This window comes from Aquila chrysaetos, chromosome 21, assembly GCF_900496995.4.
Source record: "Aquila chrysaetos chrysaetos chromosome 21, bAquChr1.4, whole genome shotgun sequence".
In the NCBI taxonomy this organism is placed as follows: domain Eukaryota; kingdom Metazoa; phylum Chordata; class Aves; order Accipitriformes; family Accipitridae; genus Aquila; species Aquila chrysaetos.
Window position 1 is genome coordinate 7900904 of NC_044024.1, and position 20471 is coordinate 7921374.

At 46.7% G+C, this 20471-nt stretch overlaps 1 protein-coding gene across 3 annotated transcripts in view; it reads left to right on the forward strand.

Annotated features, from left to right (window-relative positions):
* The first annotated feature begins 5770 nt into the window (after positions 1–5770).
* Positions 5771–20471, forward strand: part of FGF13 (fibroblast growth factor 13) — a 267134-nt gene continuing 252433 nt past the window's right edge. For 2 of the 3 annotated variants that reach the window (XM_029997143.1, XM_029997141.1), the window contains exons 1-2: positions 5771–5904; positions 7000–7151. Coding sequence is in view for 2 of the 3 variants with exons in the window: in XM_029997141.1 (XP_029853001.1) it covers positions 7103–7151 (49 nt within the window). In the remaining variant the exon portion in view is untranslated. Of the gene's footprint in view, positions 5905–6738; positions 7152–20471 lie in introns of those variants that run through there. The other variant, XM_029997145.2, reaches the window with a different exon arrangement.

Below are 20471 nucleotides of genomic sequence, written 5' to 3' on the forward strand. Positions count from 1 at the left end.
ACTAAACTTGAGGAGAGGGGCAACCTCAAAAAAAGGCAGGCTGCCAAGCAATCATCTACTAGAGGTAGTCCAGGTAGGATTTTGGCACAGAAAACTTCTCTTATAGGTCTAGTCAGACTTTCCAGGCTTTATAAAAATTTGTGTAAACATTTCTGCTAAATGAAGATTTCGAGTGGTAATTCATAAATTGTGTTAAATACTGACAGTGATTCCCATAAATATATTGCATTTGTCATGTGTTATTTGTGTAACCACTAGCATTCCCCAAACACATTTTGCCGAAATTCACTTATTTCAGAACTTCATGGTATATTTCAGGATGGTTTAGTTTCAGTAAATCCAGGACTTAAAACCAAGGTCTTCTGTGAGCCTTTAAAAGATTTGTTAGCTGGCAACAAAGCTCTGAGATTGCATGTGAGATAGAGTCTTTGTACATTAAACCACTACTTTGTAGGCTTTTCTAGAGCTGTAAGAAGAATTTACTTTTTTTTTTTACTTAGATACCAAAACTAATACCATAGTCTGTTACAGAAATATGTACCTTTGTAAACTGTGATCAATCTAGCTTAGCAAATGTACTGAAACGCAGAGAGAAAAGACCTTCAAGACTGGTCTATTTTAGACTTTCAATAGTCTGGAAGACTTTGATCTCCAGTGCTAAAGGCCTCACATCAGTGTGGTGCTCAATCCAGCAGCCTTGATCGGGATTTGCTTTGCAGTTCGCAAAGCTTGATCACCCAGAGGGATCATTGCATAGCAATGTGAGATGCTCCATTTCCCAGGTGCTGAGCACATTCTCCAGCCTAGAGAAGCAATCCAAAGTGCCAGGGTTGCAGCACAGAATGCTTGATGTCCATTCATTTTAATTGACATGATTCATAATAAATAGGTGAGAGATTCACTATAGGTATTGGGTTTGCATGGCAAGGTTTTGGTAGCGGGGGGGCTACAGGAGGGGCTTCTGTGAGAAGCTGATGGAAGCTTCCCCTGTGTCTGACAGAGCCAATGCCAGCCGGCTCCGAGACGGACCCGCCGCTGGCCAAGGCCGAGCCCGTCAGTGACGGCGGTAGTGCCTCTGGGAGAACAGATTTAAGAAGGGGAAAAAAACTGCAGCCAAAGAGAGGAGTGAGAATATGAGAGAGAAAAAACTCTGTGGACATGAAGGTCAGTGAAGAAGGAGGGGGAGGAGATGCTCCAGGCACCGGAGCAGAGATTCCCCTGCGGCCCGTGGGGAAGACCATGGTGAGGCAGGCTGTCCCCCTGCAGCCCAGGGAGGTCCACGGTGGAGCAGATCTCCACCTGCAGCCCGGGGAGGACCCCACGCCGGAGCAGGTGGGTGCCTGAAGGAGGCTGTGACCCCGTGGGAAGCCCGCGCTGGAGCAGGCTCCTGGCAGGACCTGTGGCCCCATGGAGAGAGGAGCCCACGCCGGAGCAGGTTTTCTGGCAGGACTTGTGACCCCATGGGGGACCCACGCTGGAGCAGTCTGTGCCTGAAGGACTGCAGCCCGTGGAAGGGACCCACGCTGGAGCAGTTCGTGAAGAACTGCAGCCCGTGGGAAGGACCCATGCTGGAGAAGTTTGTGTAGGACTGACTCCCATGGGAGGGACCCCATGCTGGAGCAGAGGAAGAGTGAGGAGTCTTCCTCCTGAAGAGGAAGGAGCAGCAGAGACAACGTGTGAGGAAATGACTGCAACGCCCATTCCCCATCCCCCTGTGCCGCTGGAGGGGAGGAGGGAGAGAAAACTGGGAGTAAAGTTAAGCCTAGGAAGAAGGGAGGGGTGGGGGGAAGGGGTTTTTAACACTTAGTTTTTATTTCTTACTATCCTACTCTGATTTGACTGGTAATAAACTAAATTAATTTTTTCTTCCCAAACTGAGTCTGGTTTGCCCATGACGGTAATTGGTGAGTGATCTCTCCCTGTCCTTATCTCGACCCATGAGCCTTTTGTTATATTTTCTGTCCCCTGTCCAGCTGAGGAGGGGAGTGATAGAACGGCTTTGGTGGGCACCTGGCGTCCAGCCAGGGTCAACCCACCACACCATGTGAGCATGATCATTATCCTTTACCATTAGTGTCTTCTTAGTGCTTCTCTGTTGATCAGACTGAATTATTTAGAGAAATTAAACTGCAATCTCCATACTTTCCATTAGCTGGAACTCTATTTGCATATAGCACTTGGGTTTTGGCAATCAAAAAGAGGAAGATTCTGCACAGCGAGCTGTCTGCCAAAAAAAGATCCTCTGTGTAGCGCTTCAGACTGCGTAGGAATAGGAATGGTAAAAATAAGATGGGGACCAAATTAAACACCCATTAGAACAAGGATGTGCCTGCTAGAGAATAGGCTGTGCTTTGGGCCTGTATTTAGTATTTATGTCGTCGGTAAGTCTTTGTGGTTTTTGTTAAAACACACAACTGGTAGTAAAGAAATTTGCCCTAGCACTCCAATTAAAACAGTGGCAGGCCAGGCAATAAGGAGATGTGTGATGGATTTATTTGGACTCATTTTATAGGCATCATTATAAAACAGTGGAACAAAACTATAGACATGCCCATTTAATCATTTACTTATTTTATCATAATGCAATAGATACCTCTAGATGCCAGTATGAATATAAAAAGATAATTTGAAATGAGGAATAAGTACTTGTATTAGTGAGACTTCATCGTGTCTGGAATCTTAAATTTAAAGCCTAATCCTGCTCCACCTGAATGTAGGGAGAGTTTTATTTCAGATTTAACTGGGAACATACCAGGAACCATCATGACAAAGCTAATTTAAACTTGCTGGACTGCTTTAAAGGCATAATGTAAAATTCCCGCTATATAAAAGAGCAGAATCTGGACATTTTACAAACCACTGCCTGCAGAAAAGAGAAAATTTCAACTTGAGAATAAGCCAAAGAACCAAGGAAAAAGTACACTGAGGAGCAATGCCGCTACCATTTCTATGTGAGTTCCAGAATTCCTCGGGGGATATATGTCTCTCTAGATATTTTACGAGGGTAGGAAAAGCATGTTCGTGACTTGAGTATGTGTTTTATGGACAAACCGTACAGCTATTGGACATTAAGCAGCAATAGTTACATTGTATAAAGGCATTTACAGTTTACAGTTTCAGATTGTAAATGATACCCGACTTAGCCAAGCCTGTGCCAAGCCAGAACCTTCTGGGAGATGTTTCTGGGGGAATAAATACCCTCAGCAGAGGCACAGCTCCGTGCAGCATGTCGGCTCTACCATGTCTCCAGAGAGCGACCCTGAGCTGCAAGTACTCGGAGAGCCCAAATATGATCTGCTGCGTGTGTCTCTCTGCTGCAAAAGCCTCATGTTTCACTTCACACTTGGAGCTTGTGAGACCTCGCTGTGCTTGGGGCAATCGGGTTTGTCCCTCTGGGCAGGAGAGTTCAGCAACCATAAAAGGGTGTAGATGATGCTTCAACCGTTCCTGCTGCCTTGCTGGCTTGTTGCCACTCAGTTTAGATGATTCCATCACAGTCTTGGGAGGAGCATGAAAGGTGTGTAATTAGAGCAATTAAAAGAGTTGACTTTAAATTTTGCTCCCCCCACCAAAGAGAGGCTTGCATTTAGCCACTCAGGCAAACAGGGAACACCTAAACAGCATTTGTACAGGACACATCAGATTTCTTTGTATTAAACTTCACTAAATCTTCTTCCTCTGGGTATCTGCTTTATCTGGAGGTGCAGAAATTGTTTCTAATTCAGATGCTCAGAGAACGCCGTCAGTGAGAGGTATAAGCTCCGTGTCGGGGCCACATATAGGTGCGTTTCTGCATAAGCCTGGCTGCGGTATGTACCTTGTTGCGTATCAGTTCCCTCACCACAGCATCCAAGTGCTTCTCAGCTTCCATTGCTATAGCTGTAAAGCAATGAGGTGACACTTTTCCCTACTACAGTTGGGAAAGTGAGGTACACAGATACTAAGGCTCAGATCCATGTTTAAATATTTGTTAGTTAACAAAATTCTGTTGCGAAGCCAGACCTTACATGATTTACCCCAAATCCAGAGATGCTCACACCAAAGCAAGGAACTAATGAGGGAATCTGAAGACATAAGTCAGTGCCCCAACCCCAAACACCCTCCCCAACAGAATATTTGAGCTGTCAAGGTAGCTCTAAAAGTAAAGGCTGCGCAAGCTGTACCCAGACTGCAATAAGCCTTCATGCAAATCCCCTTATATTTTGCAGGCGTAACACCATATTTTATTACTGTTTTAACTGACACTTCTAAGCCTTGCAAACTAGTAAGGCAAAAAAACTAACTCATTTCAAAACAGCAGGGTAAGCGCTCTCTGCCCACCAGTAGGTACACTTCTGCTGCAACATGCTGAGCCGCTGCCTCCTTCCAATGTTTGGTTTGAGTGTAGAGGCCTCATTTGGTCAATGTAATAACTGCTCCTGTAAAATTTAACAGATCTCCTGGCAAAGGTGAGAATGGCTCACGTAAGGCAAGTTCATTGTCAGTATTAAGCACAGCGTTTATCAGCGATCAGCGGCCTCTGGTGCTGCAAAGACCTTGGACCAGAAGTGGGAATTGTTTGTAATTCTCATCAAAGTCACTACAAGTGCCTTTGAAAATCAGGGTCTAGGTGAGTTGTGTTGGACAGCTGAAATCTCCTTGCTGGGGCTCACCAGCTACTTCTGACAACACTGGCTCAGCTGAACTGCAGAATCTCTCCTTCCCCACTCCACCACTTCCAGCTGTCTGCTTTCAGTGGTCCAAGTTCAACTGGAGAGAAACAGCCAAGAGAAAGCCTGAGTTTTTGATTTTCCTGGCAGGTCTCTGAAGTGTTAAAAAAAAAAAAAAATCACAGAAAAGGCTCAAGTAAAACAGCCTTATATTGAGAGGACCCTAAGTCCACTATCATCAGAGGGCTTACTGAATCTCTGTGAACAAAGCTGACCCTGCCAGGACAATTCCTTGGTTCTAGAAACAGAGCAGAGGTTGCTCATGGTGCAGATAGATACATGGAGGTCTGGAGGAGCTCTGCTTGAGGACTTGGGGTTCAGTTTTGTGCTTCGTGCACTTCTTAGGGGAAAGTCATTTACGAAGTGCAAGCATAAAGGTCTTCCAAGTGGCAGCTTTGACCCTGGTTCTTCAGACTTAGCTTAAACAGCCCTGATTTTCCTAATCACACCTGATCTCCTGCCACCTGTGTGAGGTGGGAAGGGGACTTTACCCCACGCTGGGGGCCAGCTGTGGCTCATTCCCCTGTTTAGCCAGGTGATGTCCTGTCTCCTGGCAGCCCGGCCATCTTTTGCTTGGGGCAGGAGCAAGGCTGGGACCCCGGTGACCACGGTAAGCCGATCTGCCTTCAGCTGTCCCCGGCGCTGGGCTGGAGCAAAGGGAGGGTGAAGGGGGAGGAATTCGGCTCCTCTAAAAATAGCGGCCGTGCAGCCCCGGCGGCTGCTGCCTCTCCCGGAGACCCCCAGCACCCGGTGCGGGGACTACACTTGCAGACTGGGGCGGCGGGGGGGGGGGTGTCAGGAAAAGCGGAGGAGTGCCCAGAGGCCACGGGGAGGGCCGTCCCCTGAGCATATTGCCTTCCCCTGGGGGTTGCCCAGCCCTGCCTTGTTCCCTGCTGGTCTTGAAGAAGCCCATCGTATTTCCCCCCCCCGCCAAAACAGGCCACCTGGGGGGTGGGGGAGCCTGGCTGCCACACCGAGGGGCTCCCCCAGGCACTTGGCGGCTCGCCCTTCCCAGCACCTTTATTTTGGGCGCTACCGAGCGGGGGCAGGCTCTACGGGGCGCCGGCTGCATCGGATTTCCCCCGGCCGCCCGTGGGGGGCAGCGGGTGGGTGGCTGCGAACCGCGCTCCCCCCCACCCCCGGCGGCGGCCCCGGGCGTAGGAAGTTTTCCCCTCTCCGAGGTTTTGTCGTACAGGTGAGGGGAGGTTCTGCTGCTCTTGGGGGGGTCCCTTCCTCCTCCCTGAGGGCGGATGGGGGGGGGGGGGAGACAGGCAGGGAGCGGGGTGAGTCCCGTCCCACACCCCGGGGCAGAGCTGGCTGGGAGAGGAACGGCGTAGGCGCTGCGTGTCCCCCGGTTAAAGGGAGCCCGATGCCCCCCTTGTCGTGTGTCCCCCCCCCCCCAGTGTCCCCCGGCTCTTCGCACTCCCGCGACGGCAGCAACAGGCTGCCGGGCTCGGGACCGGGCGATGCCGGGGGCTACAGCCCCGGGACCGGAGCGTCCCTTTTGTGGGATGGGGGGCGTAGGAGCGGCTCCCCAAAGGGAGGGCAGGCCGGGTCTGTGCCGCCCCCAGCCCGGGCGCTTGGGCACCGTCCCGGGGCTGGAGGGCAGCAGGAATGCGCGTTGCCCTCCTCGGTACCGCTTCGTGGGAGCCAGGGCTGGGTGATGGGGAAGGGGATGCTCCGGCCCGGGGGGGCTGGAGGGGGCAGCTCTGGCTCCAGCCCTCCTTGCTGCCGGCGAGCGTAAACCTGCCGCCTCTTCTGCAGTGCCGGGGACTCGCGTCCTCCTCCTCCCATCCGCGGCTGCAGCTCTGCTGCTCCATCCCATTATTATTAGGGGAGGATGCGAAAAGAAAAAACCCAAACCCAACACACCCAAGCAAACAACCAAAGCGCTCCCCCCCCCCCCCCCCCAACTCACAGTACCCCTCCCCCCGGTCGGTGGGACTTCCAGGACCGGCTGCGCTTCCCTGGCCCTGGGGAGGGGAGGCAGAGCCGGGAAGGCGGGAGGAGGGAGGGAGGGAGGGGGCCGGGACCAGGCAGACACAGGGAAAATCGCTTTTGTCTCCGGCACGGCGAGCGGCGCAGGGGCTCGGTGCTGCGGCTGCCGGAGCCCCCCGCTCACCGCCCCGCTCCGCTCCCGCAGGCACCGCGGCGGCGCCGCCGGGCTCCGAGGCACCGCGGCGGGGAGCGGGCAGCTCGCCGGCTCCGGATTTTTTTTTCATCCTTCCTTACCCCCCCCCCCCCCCCACTCTCCCCTTCTGTTGGTGTTATTCCTGCCTTTTCGGCGTAGAGGATCCCCCACACGCACGCAGGCTGTCCCCCGCCCGAGGTTTCTTTGGGTCCAGCCGGAATCCGCGACGCTCCCGGGGATTTTCCCACCCAAGCTGGGGTCTATGAGCGGGAAGGTGATCAAGCCCAAAGAAGAGAAAGATGCTTCCAAGGGTAAGGCAGCCGCAGCCGCTCCGATAAACAGCATGGTCCCCGGCCCGACCGCGGACAGCCCGACCTTACCGGGCTGGGAGCAGTGGGGTGAGGGCGGGGGGGGGGCACCGCTCCGGTGAAAGTCCGTAGCCCGGGGGACCCCGGGCACGGGTGGGGAATCGGTGCCCGGCGTGCTGCACCGGCACCCCGGCACGGGGAGGGGGGGAGCGGCTCAATGCGGCACCGGCGAAAGTAAGTGCCCCCCCCCCCCCCCCGCGCCCGCTCCACCGGGGGAGCCGTCTCCCCTGCCGCGGGCCGGGCGGGTGCTCGGCGCTGCAGGCGGCCCCGGCCGCGGCCCTGGCCCAGGCGTGCCGGGGCGGCGGAGCGGGGAGCCATCGCCATGGAGACGCGGAGCCGGGGCACCGCCGGTGCGGAAGGGGGGGGGGGGGGGGGGGAGGTTGCATGCGGACCCCCCGGCTGGGGCTGGCCACGGCGGGGGGGCTGGTCCAGCCCGGCCGGGCAGCTGGGGGGGGGGGGGGGGGCATGCGGGGAAGAGGGGGGTGCCCCGCTCCGGGGGGTGCATGCCCGGAGGGGGGGGTACACGGTGCCCCGCTGCGGGGGTGCATGCCCGGGGGGGGGGGGGGGTGCATGCACAGGTGGTTCTGCCTCCCTCTCCGACGGGCTCCGCATCCCCCCGCGCAGCTCGCTCTGCGGTGTTACCTACGCTCGGGGTTGTAGGAGTACATACGATAAGTAGCTGGGGTGTGTGTGTGCGCGCTGGGTATCTGTCCAGTAAGTAGTTTTTCCGTGTATTTGTAGAGAAATCTGTGTATCTTCTCAAACGTACGTCTGCGTGGTAGGCTGGTGCTGGTGGGATAGCCAGGTGAAGGGTATGCTCTTGGCCTCCCCGAAAGAGGAAAAAACCTGCTCCTTATTTACTAGTTTTATGAAACATAGTGGGCACTTTCCTGTCATCTACTTTTTTAGCAGCTTGAGAGGCCAAATCAAAACAATTCATCCTTTCTGTTCTTTTTTAAAAACTTTCTGGTTTCTTGATTTTGAAAGTTTGTGTTTAACGCTAGATTTTTCAGACCTTTTTTGTTTTTTTTTAATGTTCTTTTTTCCCCTAACTTTGTCTTTCCAGTTCTATGTTATGTCTTATGTTCCAAATCTTAGCGTTTTTGTCAGATTTTTTTTTTAACTTATTTTTCACAACAACACAATAAAGTTCACTATTCATTGCAAAACCCTACATTTTCTAAAGAAATATTTTTTTGTCTTTACATTATTTTCTTTGATGTTGAGTATTTATAGTGGCCTTATTCACTAAAATGCTCTTTTAAATAATTTATTAAGCAATGCAGAACAAAAGATTCCTGCCTTTCTGAGGAATTATTTTGCATGATTTAGAACTGTGTAATAATCCTACACAAAAAGAATTTGCCATACTTGTGCTATACTTGCTTGAAAGCTCATTTTTTTTTAAATCAAACTTACATATTCCATTTTGTGCTATGATTACAAATTTCAATGACATATTAACTTTATGTTTGAAATTGCCTGTGTATAGGTTTTGGGACATGTGTATTTCAAAACACTGGGGCGAAGGCATTTGTATCTGCTGTTACTGAGTCAGTAATGACTTAGCCGTGCAAGGCTTTGATTCCTGTGGTGATAGTGTACCAGAAGGTGTATATACTGAGAATCCCAAGAAAAACAGTTGATGCTGATATTCTGCTTCCAGGAGATGCTGGTACGCTCTTCAAGCTCGTATAAAAACTTTCTCCGTTATCACAAAGTGAAGAGGCAGTTTTAGATACAGCAGGAGGAGCTGGTACATGTATGAGGTGGTTTGGTACTGCTGTAGAGCAGTGAGTGATGGTTACGGTCTGTGAAATATGCTTTTAAAAAGGGCCCAGGCACAGTGGTAAGGAGGTAGTATTTACCAGTTAATGTACAGGCTGTATGGCCTTCTTTAGCCTCTTGTGTTGTAGACTAAAATAGGAAGTGTTTTTTCCTCTGAACCACCTGAATTTTCTTTTGGTGATTGCAAATATTATTGCTCTTAATGGGAATATTTAATTTGGATCTAGCCATAGTAGAAACAGGCTGTGGTTGGTGGTTGTTTGGTTTTTTTTTTTCATACACAACGAAACAGTAATTTGTCTGGAAAGGATGGGATACAATTTCCTGCATATTTCTGCAGCTATACTGGCACTGGGTATACTTCAGTCCTGACAGAAGCCTGTATGTTTTTGAGTTAGTTAACCACTCTTTCGAAGAACAGTGTAATCAGGTTTCATATGAGAGTAGCTCATTATGGTGATATGCTCATGTAGCCCACATCCTGTAAGATATATGATGTAATTTTAATACCTGCTGTAAATGCAGGTGTCCCAGGGCTATATTCGCATAATAAATGTGGAGTACTTTGTTAGTGAGAATAGTGTCAGCCCTTCTTACTCCTGAAGCTTTTTTACACCTTCTGGGGTTGTGCATGAGATGAGACTTTGCTCTAGTTCTCTGCAGAATTTGGAAAGGGCTGTATTCAGCCCTAATGTAAGGAGCTGCTTAGTGTAAGCTGTTGAATGGCACTTTCTACAACCAGCTTTTGGGGTGGGTCTTTGTAGAAAAGCCTGATTTATACAGAACCTTGAAAGGCCATGGATTTTGGTAGGAATCGACATAATCCAGTACAAGTACTGTCTTGCAATGCGTATTTTCAGTAAAATTACCCTCTCTTGTAAAGCCTGTGGTGGTGTCAGTGGAGTTGCGCAGGTGTAACAGAAGTACCAAAATCTATTTTTAAAGAAATAGGGGTTTTTTACATCTTTTCTTAAGCCAAAGAGGAAAGTAACGGCTTGCTTCAGAGTTTGTTGGCCCCACTTGTAAGTCATGCCTAGAAAATCCAGTGATGACTGTTTTGCTCAAAATTTGGCTGCTTTTAAAACTGGCTGTGGATGTTTAAGAATTAACTATTCTAATCTAAATAAAGATTATGGATTAACATAATGAAGTCAGGGATGTGCACCTTTACTTTCTGCAAAACGCTGCATTAACTGTGAATGTCTATGTGTAAGATTATAGGATTGATTTTTTTTTATTATTATTATTTTTTATTTAACTGTGTGAGTTAACTGTTGGAGAGCTGCAGGATATCGTAAGCCCACATAGCCTCCAAGCTGCCTCACAAAGGTAGATTGGCAGTGCTGCTGCTCCAGAGTGGGGGCTGTTCGTGGTAGCAAGTGGCTCGTTTCAGAGAGCAGCCTTGTCCCAGCTGTGTTGGTGGTTTCGAGCATGGGGCAGGTTCCTGTGTCTCTTTTCTTGGCACTCTCTCTGGGGTTAGCAGGAGTATGAGGACCTGGGTGACAACAGTTCAGCATCCTGCAGTGGTAGTCTGATGGCTGATAACAGCTCTTCTTCAATGGAAGTTAGTGATGTGCTCAGGAAATACTCCTAGGTGCGTTCCCACGGGCAGCAGTGGAGTTCCCGGTCTGGTTCTTTTCCTGCCACGTAGCTGGTGTGTGGCAGCTTTTGCTTTGCACTTTGAGAACAGTATATCCAGTGTCCCCAGCGAGCCTGGGGGCTGTATCAACACAACCTATTTTGAATGAAATATTCGTTAACGTTTTATTTGGGGCAGTAGGAGAATATAGGGCATTAGAAAGTGAGCTGAGACCTGCTGAAATCCTTGTACTTTGGATCTGGGCCTTAAAGAGCTCGTGCTGTCTGGTATTACAGCCAGATTCTTTCCAGAGGCTGCTTTGCAGTTTGTGTGGCTCCTCCAAGGGAAGTCGAGAGACGGAGTAGAGAATCTGAAACTAAATCCGAGCAATGGATTCATCTGCATTTGTTTTTCTTTTTACCAATTGGATTATGTACTGTTGCCTTCCCTATCGAGGCAGATGCAGGGGGGGGTCTTTTCCTGTCTCTGTGCTCTCACTGCAAGAAACTTTGATAGCTTTGCCCAGAAGTCTGATAACCTCAGCCGTAAGCAGTGAGAAAATGCAGAGTATATTTTCTTCTCCAGAAAGCAAAATAGGAGGAGTATTTTGGAAGCTGATAGCTTCTAATCTGAGAAGAGCATATTGAAATAGTGACCGTAAAGGTGGAGACTTTGGAAGTATAGGTACTAGTCTAATTTAGTGACAGCAGAAAACAAAGCACTTAAAGAAAGCACTTGGCAGGAAAAAGAGAATTCAGAATTTTGAGGTATCTATTACTGCTTTTCCTGGCTTTGAGAATATAGTATAATGCAGCTTATGATTGAAAGGTCTGTAGAAAAGCTGACAAAAATAAAGAAGCTGATCTCAACAGTTATATTTCTATAGTACTGAATCATGAGAAAGTAACTTACTTCAGGGACTGAAGAAGAGCAGCGCAGAGGCAACATGTAAGCTGACCATGTCTTGGTCTGAGTCCACTGAATCAAAATTAGCAGCAAGTGCAGACCCGTGTGAGAAGGGGGAAGGGAGCGCAGTGCTAGCACCTTATCTGCTGCTTGGCTAGCTCAGGTGGGAGGCAAGGCATTTCTTTGTCTTTTTATCAGAAGTTCGGGTGCCAATTCTTTTGCATCCCAGACAAAAAGTCCCACTAAACTTCACCAGCAGCTGCAGTTTGACATATGAACTTGAGTCTCTGTTCAGGCAGATGTTTGCCATCAGTAGATTGGGTCTTATTGTGGTCAATTGGTGCTATTGACTTACGCATCAGAACTTGTCATAAACGTTTAATGACTCTAAAGAATGAGTAGTTAAACTCAATGCTTTTATTTTGTTCATTTCACACTAGAAATCTCTGTGCCTCCTGTCTGAAATTTGAGATTGCAGATCCACTTTGAATAGATGCCTGCATCGCCCACTGGAAAGTGACAGCCAAAATCTGAGGCACGACCCACCCCATCTTGGATATTAATGCGGCAGGTTACAATAGACAGTCAGCTCTTGGCTGAGGTCCTGATCCATTCAAAATTCCCATTGACACCAGTGGGAGTTCTCTGTGTCTGCCTGTGGCATTGCCTCTGATTAGTGGGTGGTTGTTAATGTGCCCATGCTTGGAATATTTACAGTAACTACCTCCTGTTATGACTCATTATCTGTGACTGGTTTTGGTTCCACAAACTACAGTAACCCTTTATAAAAGATAGATTTATAAAAGAAACATCCTTCCCTCTAAATCCCAAGACGGTGTCCCTGGCATCTGTCAGTAAAACACCAGCAATTAAAAAATGGAAGTGGCCTTTGAGATCAAGATGCCAGCACATTCATGCCGGTGCTCTGTAATGGTTTTCAGCGTTAGCTGAAGAAATACACACTAAGGCAGTATTTTCAGGGACAGGCTTCAAACTCTGGGGTTTGTGATACTGTCTGTTCTCGTATGGCTGCTGTCCATGATAAAGAACTTGTGTTGTATGGAAAGTAGTAAAAGATAGTAATCTTTTTTGCTTCTAGAGGAAAACTTAATAATAGTTGCTTCTTGGCAGATGCTAAATCTCATCTTCAGAGGAAAAAGTCCCAGGCAGATGAAGCCTGGGGGATGAGTAGCCCCACAGAGCATTGCAGGGTGCTGCAAAGGGGTGAGTGCCAGCATCCATAGCAGATGCATAAGAATTTTTATGGCTTGGGCTTCTGGCATTTCTGGTCTGTGGCCACCCGCAATATGCTGGAGACTTGTCATTAGATGTATTTGTGCCATTTACTGTGATTTCCGGCAAGGCACTGGTCTTAGCCCTAGGCTTTGGGAATTTTGTGCTGCAGTGTAGTCTTGGGGCAAATGAATATTAATTTTCTTCCTCTGTTCCTCATTGTGTGTTATTGCTATGGTGCGTTTAGGAAAAGAGATGGCTCTGGAGTTATATGAACCAGTTCCTCAGGAGCAAAGAAGTGGCAAATCCTGTGCCTCAGTCTCCTCCCTGCAAGCAGTGAATCCATGCTTTTATAAAATCCTCTGTGAATCTAGATATGTGGTCAATCCTGGGTATAATTACAAAAAACATGTAAATCTGGGCAGGCAAGCTTTGCATCCTAGATGACCCACAGCTAAGTATTTTCAAACCAGGATCTTTGCATTTGTCAGTTAATGTATGTTGGAGAGGAATCGCTCTGTTGATTACTGAATGCTTTTACAGAATCGGTGGTTTCAGATCTATTCTGTGGTACTGGAGCATTCTCAGCCACTTGGATTCCTTGTAGTTGAGCCTGGCTCTAGGGTCTGTGTGCCCCAAACATTGTTTTTCTTTCCTCAACTATGTCTCTTGGCCTAACAAAATTCCCCACTTTTCCCAAAACATGTCTTGGCCAAGTTTACATGAAGAGACATATGTTAAAAAACAAAATGAAACAACTAAAGGAGTATGTTATTTACAATAATCCTTTCTGTACGTGTGTGTGTGGTAACTTGGGTAAAGGGTTTCCTTGAATTGTCTGGTCTGGTTTCTTGCTCAATATTTGTATTGTTTTGCTGAGAGAAATGAAGGCGAAAATAATTTGAATTGCACCCTCAGGCAGGTAACAATTCAGTTCTTTTCATGAAGAGAGTGTAAAGTGAGACTGTTCTCCACTTAATTAGTTTTGTGAGAGTGATGTATAAGGCAAGGTCAGTGCTAAAGGAAGAAAGGGCTGGCATGGATTGAATGCTGCTTACGTTGTTTGAATAATTAGAGCATCACTCTGAGGTGGGAGGGAGCAGAGGGACTGAAATGAAGTGGGAAGAAGAGATATCCTGAAATAGTAATTGAATTGCCATTGGTCTGGGTTGCATCACGCGTACACTGTTCCAAGATCGACTAAATCCGAACTAGTGGTGGTTCATTACCTTTGATGCTGTGGTTGTGATTGTAGCTGAAATGAAGGTGTATTTATAGAGATTACTCTGTTCTGTGGCCCAAGTAATCTCTAGATGCTTTTCAGCTGAGGCTTGACATAATTGATATAAGGCTCTGTTGGTGGCTTTAAGAATAAATTGTTTAACAAGGACTTGGTATTTTTGATACATGTGCTTTTAGTTACCACCTGATTTAGGATAAATTTCTTTTGTCTTAATGGGATTAGATCAAATTTACGCATCGTGTGAGCCTCGTCTGACCTGAGTGGTCCATGGGCATTTGCTGGCTTTTGTAAACTGACTGCTTCACCTCTCTGCATCACTCTTAGATGCCAGCACAGGGAATCCAATGCATTGCTGTACCGCTCTGGTGGGCTTCTGTCTCCCTGTTTGTGTAAGCTTTAACAGCTGATACTGGCAATGCAGATGTGGGATTTCATCAGCAGTAGTGGTAGTACCCACGTGATTAATTTTTTTCCTCCTCCAACCACTTAAAACATCCCCCTTGCTGTGCCAAGAGGGAAAATACTCATATGGTGAGTTGCCAGACACCCACCCAGCCCGTCTCTCGCTCACCCTCCTCAACAAGACAGGGTGAGAAGACGAGATGGAAAAGCTCTTGGGTCAAGCTGATAAAGACGAGGAGATCGCTTACTAATTACCATCATGGGCAAAACAACCTCGACTTGGGAAAAACTAATTTATTGCCAATTAAAATAGAGTTGGATGGTGAGAAATAAAGACAAAAACTAAAACAACTTCCCCACTCCCCTTCTTTTTCTCCAGGTTCAACTTCACTCCTTCATTCCCAACTGCTGTACCTCCTCCCCCTGCCCCAGCAGGGATGGGGAACGGGGGTTGTGGTCAGTCCACAGGAGTTTCCCTCTGCCGCTCCTTCCTCCTCACACTTTTCCCCTGCCTTAGTGTGGCTCCTTCCCACGAGCTGCAGTCCTTCAGGAGAAACCTGCTCCAGCGTGGGCTCTCCACGGGCTGCAGTTCTCTCGGGGAAATATTCACCTGCTCCGGCCTGGGCCCTTCCACCCGCTCCCCCGCGGTCTCTCGGCGGGCTGCGGGGGAATCCCTGCTCCGGGGCCTGGAGCACCTCCTCCCTCCTCCTGCCCTGGCCCTGGTGCTCCCAGGGCTGTTCCTCACACGTCTTCCCCTGGCTCCTGCCTGCCGGGCAGCGTTCGTCCCTGTCCCCAACGCGCCTTCCCAGAGGTGCCACCAGCGTCGCTGCCGGGCTCGGCTGCGCCCTGTGGTGGAACCGGCCGGAACCGGCTGGAACCGGCCGGAACCGGCCGTGTCTGGCTCGGGGCAGCCCTGGCATCGCCTCACAGAGGTCCCTGCTGATGACGCCTGGGCACGGGCACGCAGTTCACCTTGCACGGTGACTTGGTGACAGAAGAAGGCTTTGTGGCTCAGCCTCAGCTTCTGATGACGAAGATAGCCTGCTAATTGTGCTTCTCCTGCGAATGGGCCAAGTGAAAGGCATTAAACAGAAAATTCCCTCTTTCTCCTGGAAGAAGGCGGCCGTTCCCATTGTGTCAGCAGTTTCGCCTGGGTCTTCAGCTCCTCAGGCAGAAGAAGGAGGTGGTGGCCGTGAGCTCTCCAGTTCCAGGAGGTTCATACAGGTTTTATTCACATGCTTGGTTTAATTATAGAAGTTTAGGAGTTCTGAACAGTTTTCCCCTGCGCCCTGTAGCCTGTATTTGCAAATCCAGTGGTAATTAGCACTAACCTGGTTTTGTTTGATTTTTCTGTTTGTTTTGTGTATTGAATCCTTGGAGTTTTTCCTCTTCTGTCGGAGGTGAATTTTTCCTCAAATTTCAGAAGTATTTCTGATTTTTGTTAAGTGAAGGGAAAAAGTGCAGGGCTTTTTTTTGCATTAGGTAGGAAAGATACAACGGAAAGAAGGTGTGAAAGAACCAGAAAGGAAGGCTTAACAGGAGAGGGACAGGGAAGACAGCCAGTAGGAGAAGGGAGCGTTGCAGAATGAGCTCCAAGTGATCTGCAGCACGTCATCTGCTCGCGCCTAGCCTCAAACACTCTCTTACCTGCCCAGCAGACACACAAGTCGAGAGAGCGCTTTCTTCTGATTTTGTTTTTTCAGCCATTTTTTTCAGGAGTTATCAAAATCTAAGGAGGTGGTAGGCACCTTGGGTTTTTTTCTTTTTTTTTTTTTTTTTTTCCCTCCTTGCATCTCTGTGTAGTTCACTGGTACTGGCCGCAATGTTTGTTCAAGTAGCTTAGGCTGGATTTACTTCCACACATTGTCAATGTGCTGTCAAATTGCTTACGTAGAAACATTTTTTTCTTTGGATTTTACATCTGCTGTGAATTTCTGTACAGCTATCTTTTATGTTCAATAGACATACAAATTTCTTACGTTGCTTTTATATCTCAATCTGCCCAAGCTGTGCTACGGTGCTGCCTCGAAAATGTTAAATTTTTAAATTGTAATTATACACAGTGCTCTGAACTGCTGTCACTTATACTTTGTTCCTTCGAGTGCTGCAAGAGAATAAGAAACTATGATGGAGCCAATTGCCACTGCAAGCCATTGTCACTTCTTATGGGGTGCAGAGCTGGAATACCTGAACCGTGAAAGTCTCTTTTCTAGTGAAATAAAGATGTGGAGGTATTTTGGGGAGTTGTGGTATTGGTGGGAATTGCGTATGCATTTCCTGGGGGAATCATGATTTTTAATTGTTGGAGACCATCATGTAGTGCAGGTGCTCGCTCCTACCCCCTGCTACAGATGTTGAAGTAATATTTCTTCTGACTGTAAACAGGAGAAAGGTCTCTGCAACCATACTGATGTACAATCAGTGCAGGTTTGTCATGTGCTTTGCTTTACGTTTGCTTCTCATCTTGCATACCAGTGACTGAATGTTCAGAGCCTGCCAAAAATAGCTAAATGTTTTCAAGTGATTGGGCAAGGAGAACTGGAATGACTTTCATTTGCTGCTCCTCTTTTCTCCTCTTCCTCCTCCTCTGCCCCATGTTTGCTTTCTGAAGAAAGGATGTTATTTTTTTTAACTTATTTTGGTGGAAGTCAATAAAAGATGGTAAAAGTGAAGTAAGTCAAAAGGGATCAAATAGCAAGTCTCTTCTTGATCACCTACAGCAGCAGAAAGACTGTGATGCCAGTCCCAGGAGCTAAGAGAAGATTTCTGGGATGAAGTGTGACCTGTTTCTGTTCCACTCCAGTGTCAGGATACTTCCTGGCCAGGGAGGCCGATAAAGCAATAAGTCTATTTTAATGTTGGAGTTTGGTTGGTATCTGGCCCGTTAAGCTTACAGGCTTGTGTTACTTGGCCACTGGGAAGCTGCATCTTTGGTTTCTTTGGCTGGAAGAACAGGGGTTTGGGGTTTTGTTTGTTTGTTTTGGGGTTGGTTTTTTTTTTCCTTTTCAAAATAGCAGTGCAGAAACCAGTTTTCAAGTTTTGTTTTTATAATTGTGTCTTTGGGAGGAATTTCTATCACATGATTTCTGGGATGTTGGGAGTAACAAACTGGTATAAATAATAGTCTTTTCATATAGGGTATCCAAGTAATAGGCGATGGAAAGGAGTGAAAGCTTTGTGGCTATTCAGGCAATAACTCATATACAGGGAGGGAACAGCACAGAAGATAGGAGGAAGGTGAAATTGTACTTTTTCCTAGTAGTATGTTTAAGAACAGTAGACGTTCCTGTTTAGGACACTTAAGTGGCAGCTGTGAAAATTGTCAATTCTGTTTCGTGGCAACTGTCAGGGTTTAAACATTTGTATTTGTTCCTCTATTGGGACATAAGCAAAACTTCTTTGAAGCTACTCAGGAAAAAGAGGCATGCCAGAATTATTTTAAGGAAAAAGACCTGTCATGTTTTCCATCTGTGTCCTTGTTCCACCCTTGATCTGAGAAATCCTCCAGTCAAAACTGGGATGCTTTTGCAAGGCTTTTGAGAATGATCAGAAAAATTGGTTAGGCATTTCTGAACAATGATTAGGAGTAGATTTTGGAATATAAGAGTTTAAAAAAAATAAAGCACAAATTCAAGACGGTGTGGAGGATGGCGGGAAGCTTTGTAGTGAGGCAGGGAGGTTTTGCACACGTGCCTTTTGGACTAGAAGCGTCTTGTTTTTATTTCACTGCACATTGTATGGTGAAGGATGGACTTCCAATTGCTTTGCGATTTGTGGAAGGAATAAGAGATGCTAGGATGAGAATGCAAGGGGGCGAGAAAGTGTGATGGAGTGGCAGGAGAAAGCAAATCCCATGAAACTGAATGATAGAAAATTAGCTTTGAAAAGGCTCTGGAGAGCATGAGGAAGCTGAAAAATGTAATGGAAGAGGGGATATTACGGGCATAATTTATCACTGTTTCTGGGAGTGTAATAATAGCCTGGCTATGTATTTTCTTCCTGCAGTGTGGATTTATGAAGACCAGAAAAGAAGCGATGGGGGTAGCTGAGGCAGGAAGTGATCAGTGGAAAGAATTTCAGTGGAGCCTGGGTCAAGGGAGAGATGAAGTTAGCAGTGACATAGAGATGGAGATAGAGAGGCAGAAGGAGGAAAAGGAGCTTATGAATTTGCTGCAGCTCCAGCGCTTTTCATAAGAGGAGGTGGGTTTATCGTTACTGTTGGCAGGAGCTGGCAAAACTATTAGCATTTGAGCCACCGAAGCTGTTGCAAATACTGAGCATATAAAGAGAAATACCTTTGCATACCAGGTTAACTTGCCGAGTTGATTGCCTGAGTAGGTTTTCCACCAGTTGAGTGTTTTGCAGAATGTCAAAAAAGCACCCACATTGTAAAGTGGCAGGAGAGGCTGAACTTCCAATCAAGAGACAGAATTGGGCTTACAAATTAAAAAAAAAAAAAAAAAGTTAAATAGCTACATTGAATATAGAAGGGAGACCCACCTCTATGTGGTGGTAGTGGTCTGGTCAGAGCTCAAGGATGTAAAACAAACTTATGTCATCTAGTCTGATTTTTCACCTCTTTAATGTACTAAACTGGGAGTATCTTTGTGTTGCTTATTAAAAATCTGTCCCCTATGTGTATTGGTTCAAACACCCAAGAATGAAACTACTTGTTTAAACGAAGTCTTCAAATCATCTTCCTTCTATGCCTGAGTTTCCCAGAGTCTGGCTCTGAATTTACCATGAAAAAAAAAATAAATCTGTCCTGGACTCGCACCAGGTTGAGACAAGTGCTACCCTAGTAATCAGTTCTGTGAAAGCCCACATGTTGCACCACTGTCAGTGAGCCGTGTGACCCCCAAAAGTGAAGTCTGGAATTACTACTTGATTTTATTTATTTTTTTAATATTTTTTTTTAAATCTGGGGAATTCTGTCACAGAGACGATGAATGCATTTACTGGTGTGTTGAAGGTAATGTGGGGGATATGCAAATTCCCATTGAATTCAAAGTGTGCACTTCTACCAGACTTACCTGAATAATTATCAGATATAATTATTTGGGTTTTGGAGGCGAAATCTTGCTTTCACTGATAAAGCAGCTTGAAAGAAAATTTAGGCACTTGTATTTTCTAATGGCATAAACAGGGTTAACTTCTGTAGTAGTACTGAAAGCAAAGAATCCCCAACAGTCATGTCTTTGAAACTCTCAGCAGTAATACCAGGCTGTAGTGAAAGCGCATAGATTTGACAACCTAAAACACTGCAAAAAAAACCTTGTCAATCTGTCCTGCAAGGTGCTGAGCATCTCTACTTTTCATTTACCTGAAAACTTAGTGTTCTGGTTTGGGCCCCGTATCAGTGAACGTCACATATTCCTGTCATGTCATGTTCCCACTATCAGAAATTCTTACATTAAATGTATTTCAGAAGGAGCAATTGACTGCGTATGAGGAAGACTGAATGAGTGACAAAAGGCTTATAAAAGAAATCAACATAACACAGCACACTTTCATACCTCTCATTCAAACATATATGAATGAGCTGTTTGTCAGGGTAGTACCTCTGTCACTAAGAGGCGGAGAATAATGCATTACTCTTTCATAAAGTTGTTAAAATTGTTGCTGTTAATTTATCAGCAAATTATTACACTCAGTGTGAAACACTTACCCTATTCTTTCATATGTCTTGTCTTAAAGTGCTTTGGCCTCCTCAGTAGGATCTCTAATTACTGTTTTTATTACTGCTTTAAACATTTTCAAGTATCACTGTGCATGGGACATGTTTGAATAACTTTACAAGTAAGAGACTTTGATAGCTCATCTGTGTTTATTTGGGTGACACCTTATAAAGAACAGAACTTGAACCAGTACTGTCTTGTCAGGTTATATTGAAACACAGTTTGTGCTGCTCAGTATCAGTCTTGCTGAGTAATATCCTCAGTGGGAACATGATCTGCTTTGTGCTTCATGGTGCTGACCGCTGTTGTGATGAATATTTTAAATGTTTGGTCTCTTTTTAATTTTTTTTTCCTTAGAAAAAGTAGTATTTTTGTGTTGAATCAATGTTGTGTTTTAAAATAACCCTGAAGATGGCTAGAATAAACTGTAAATT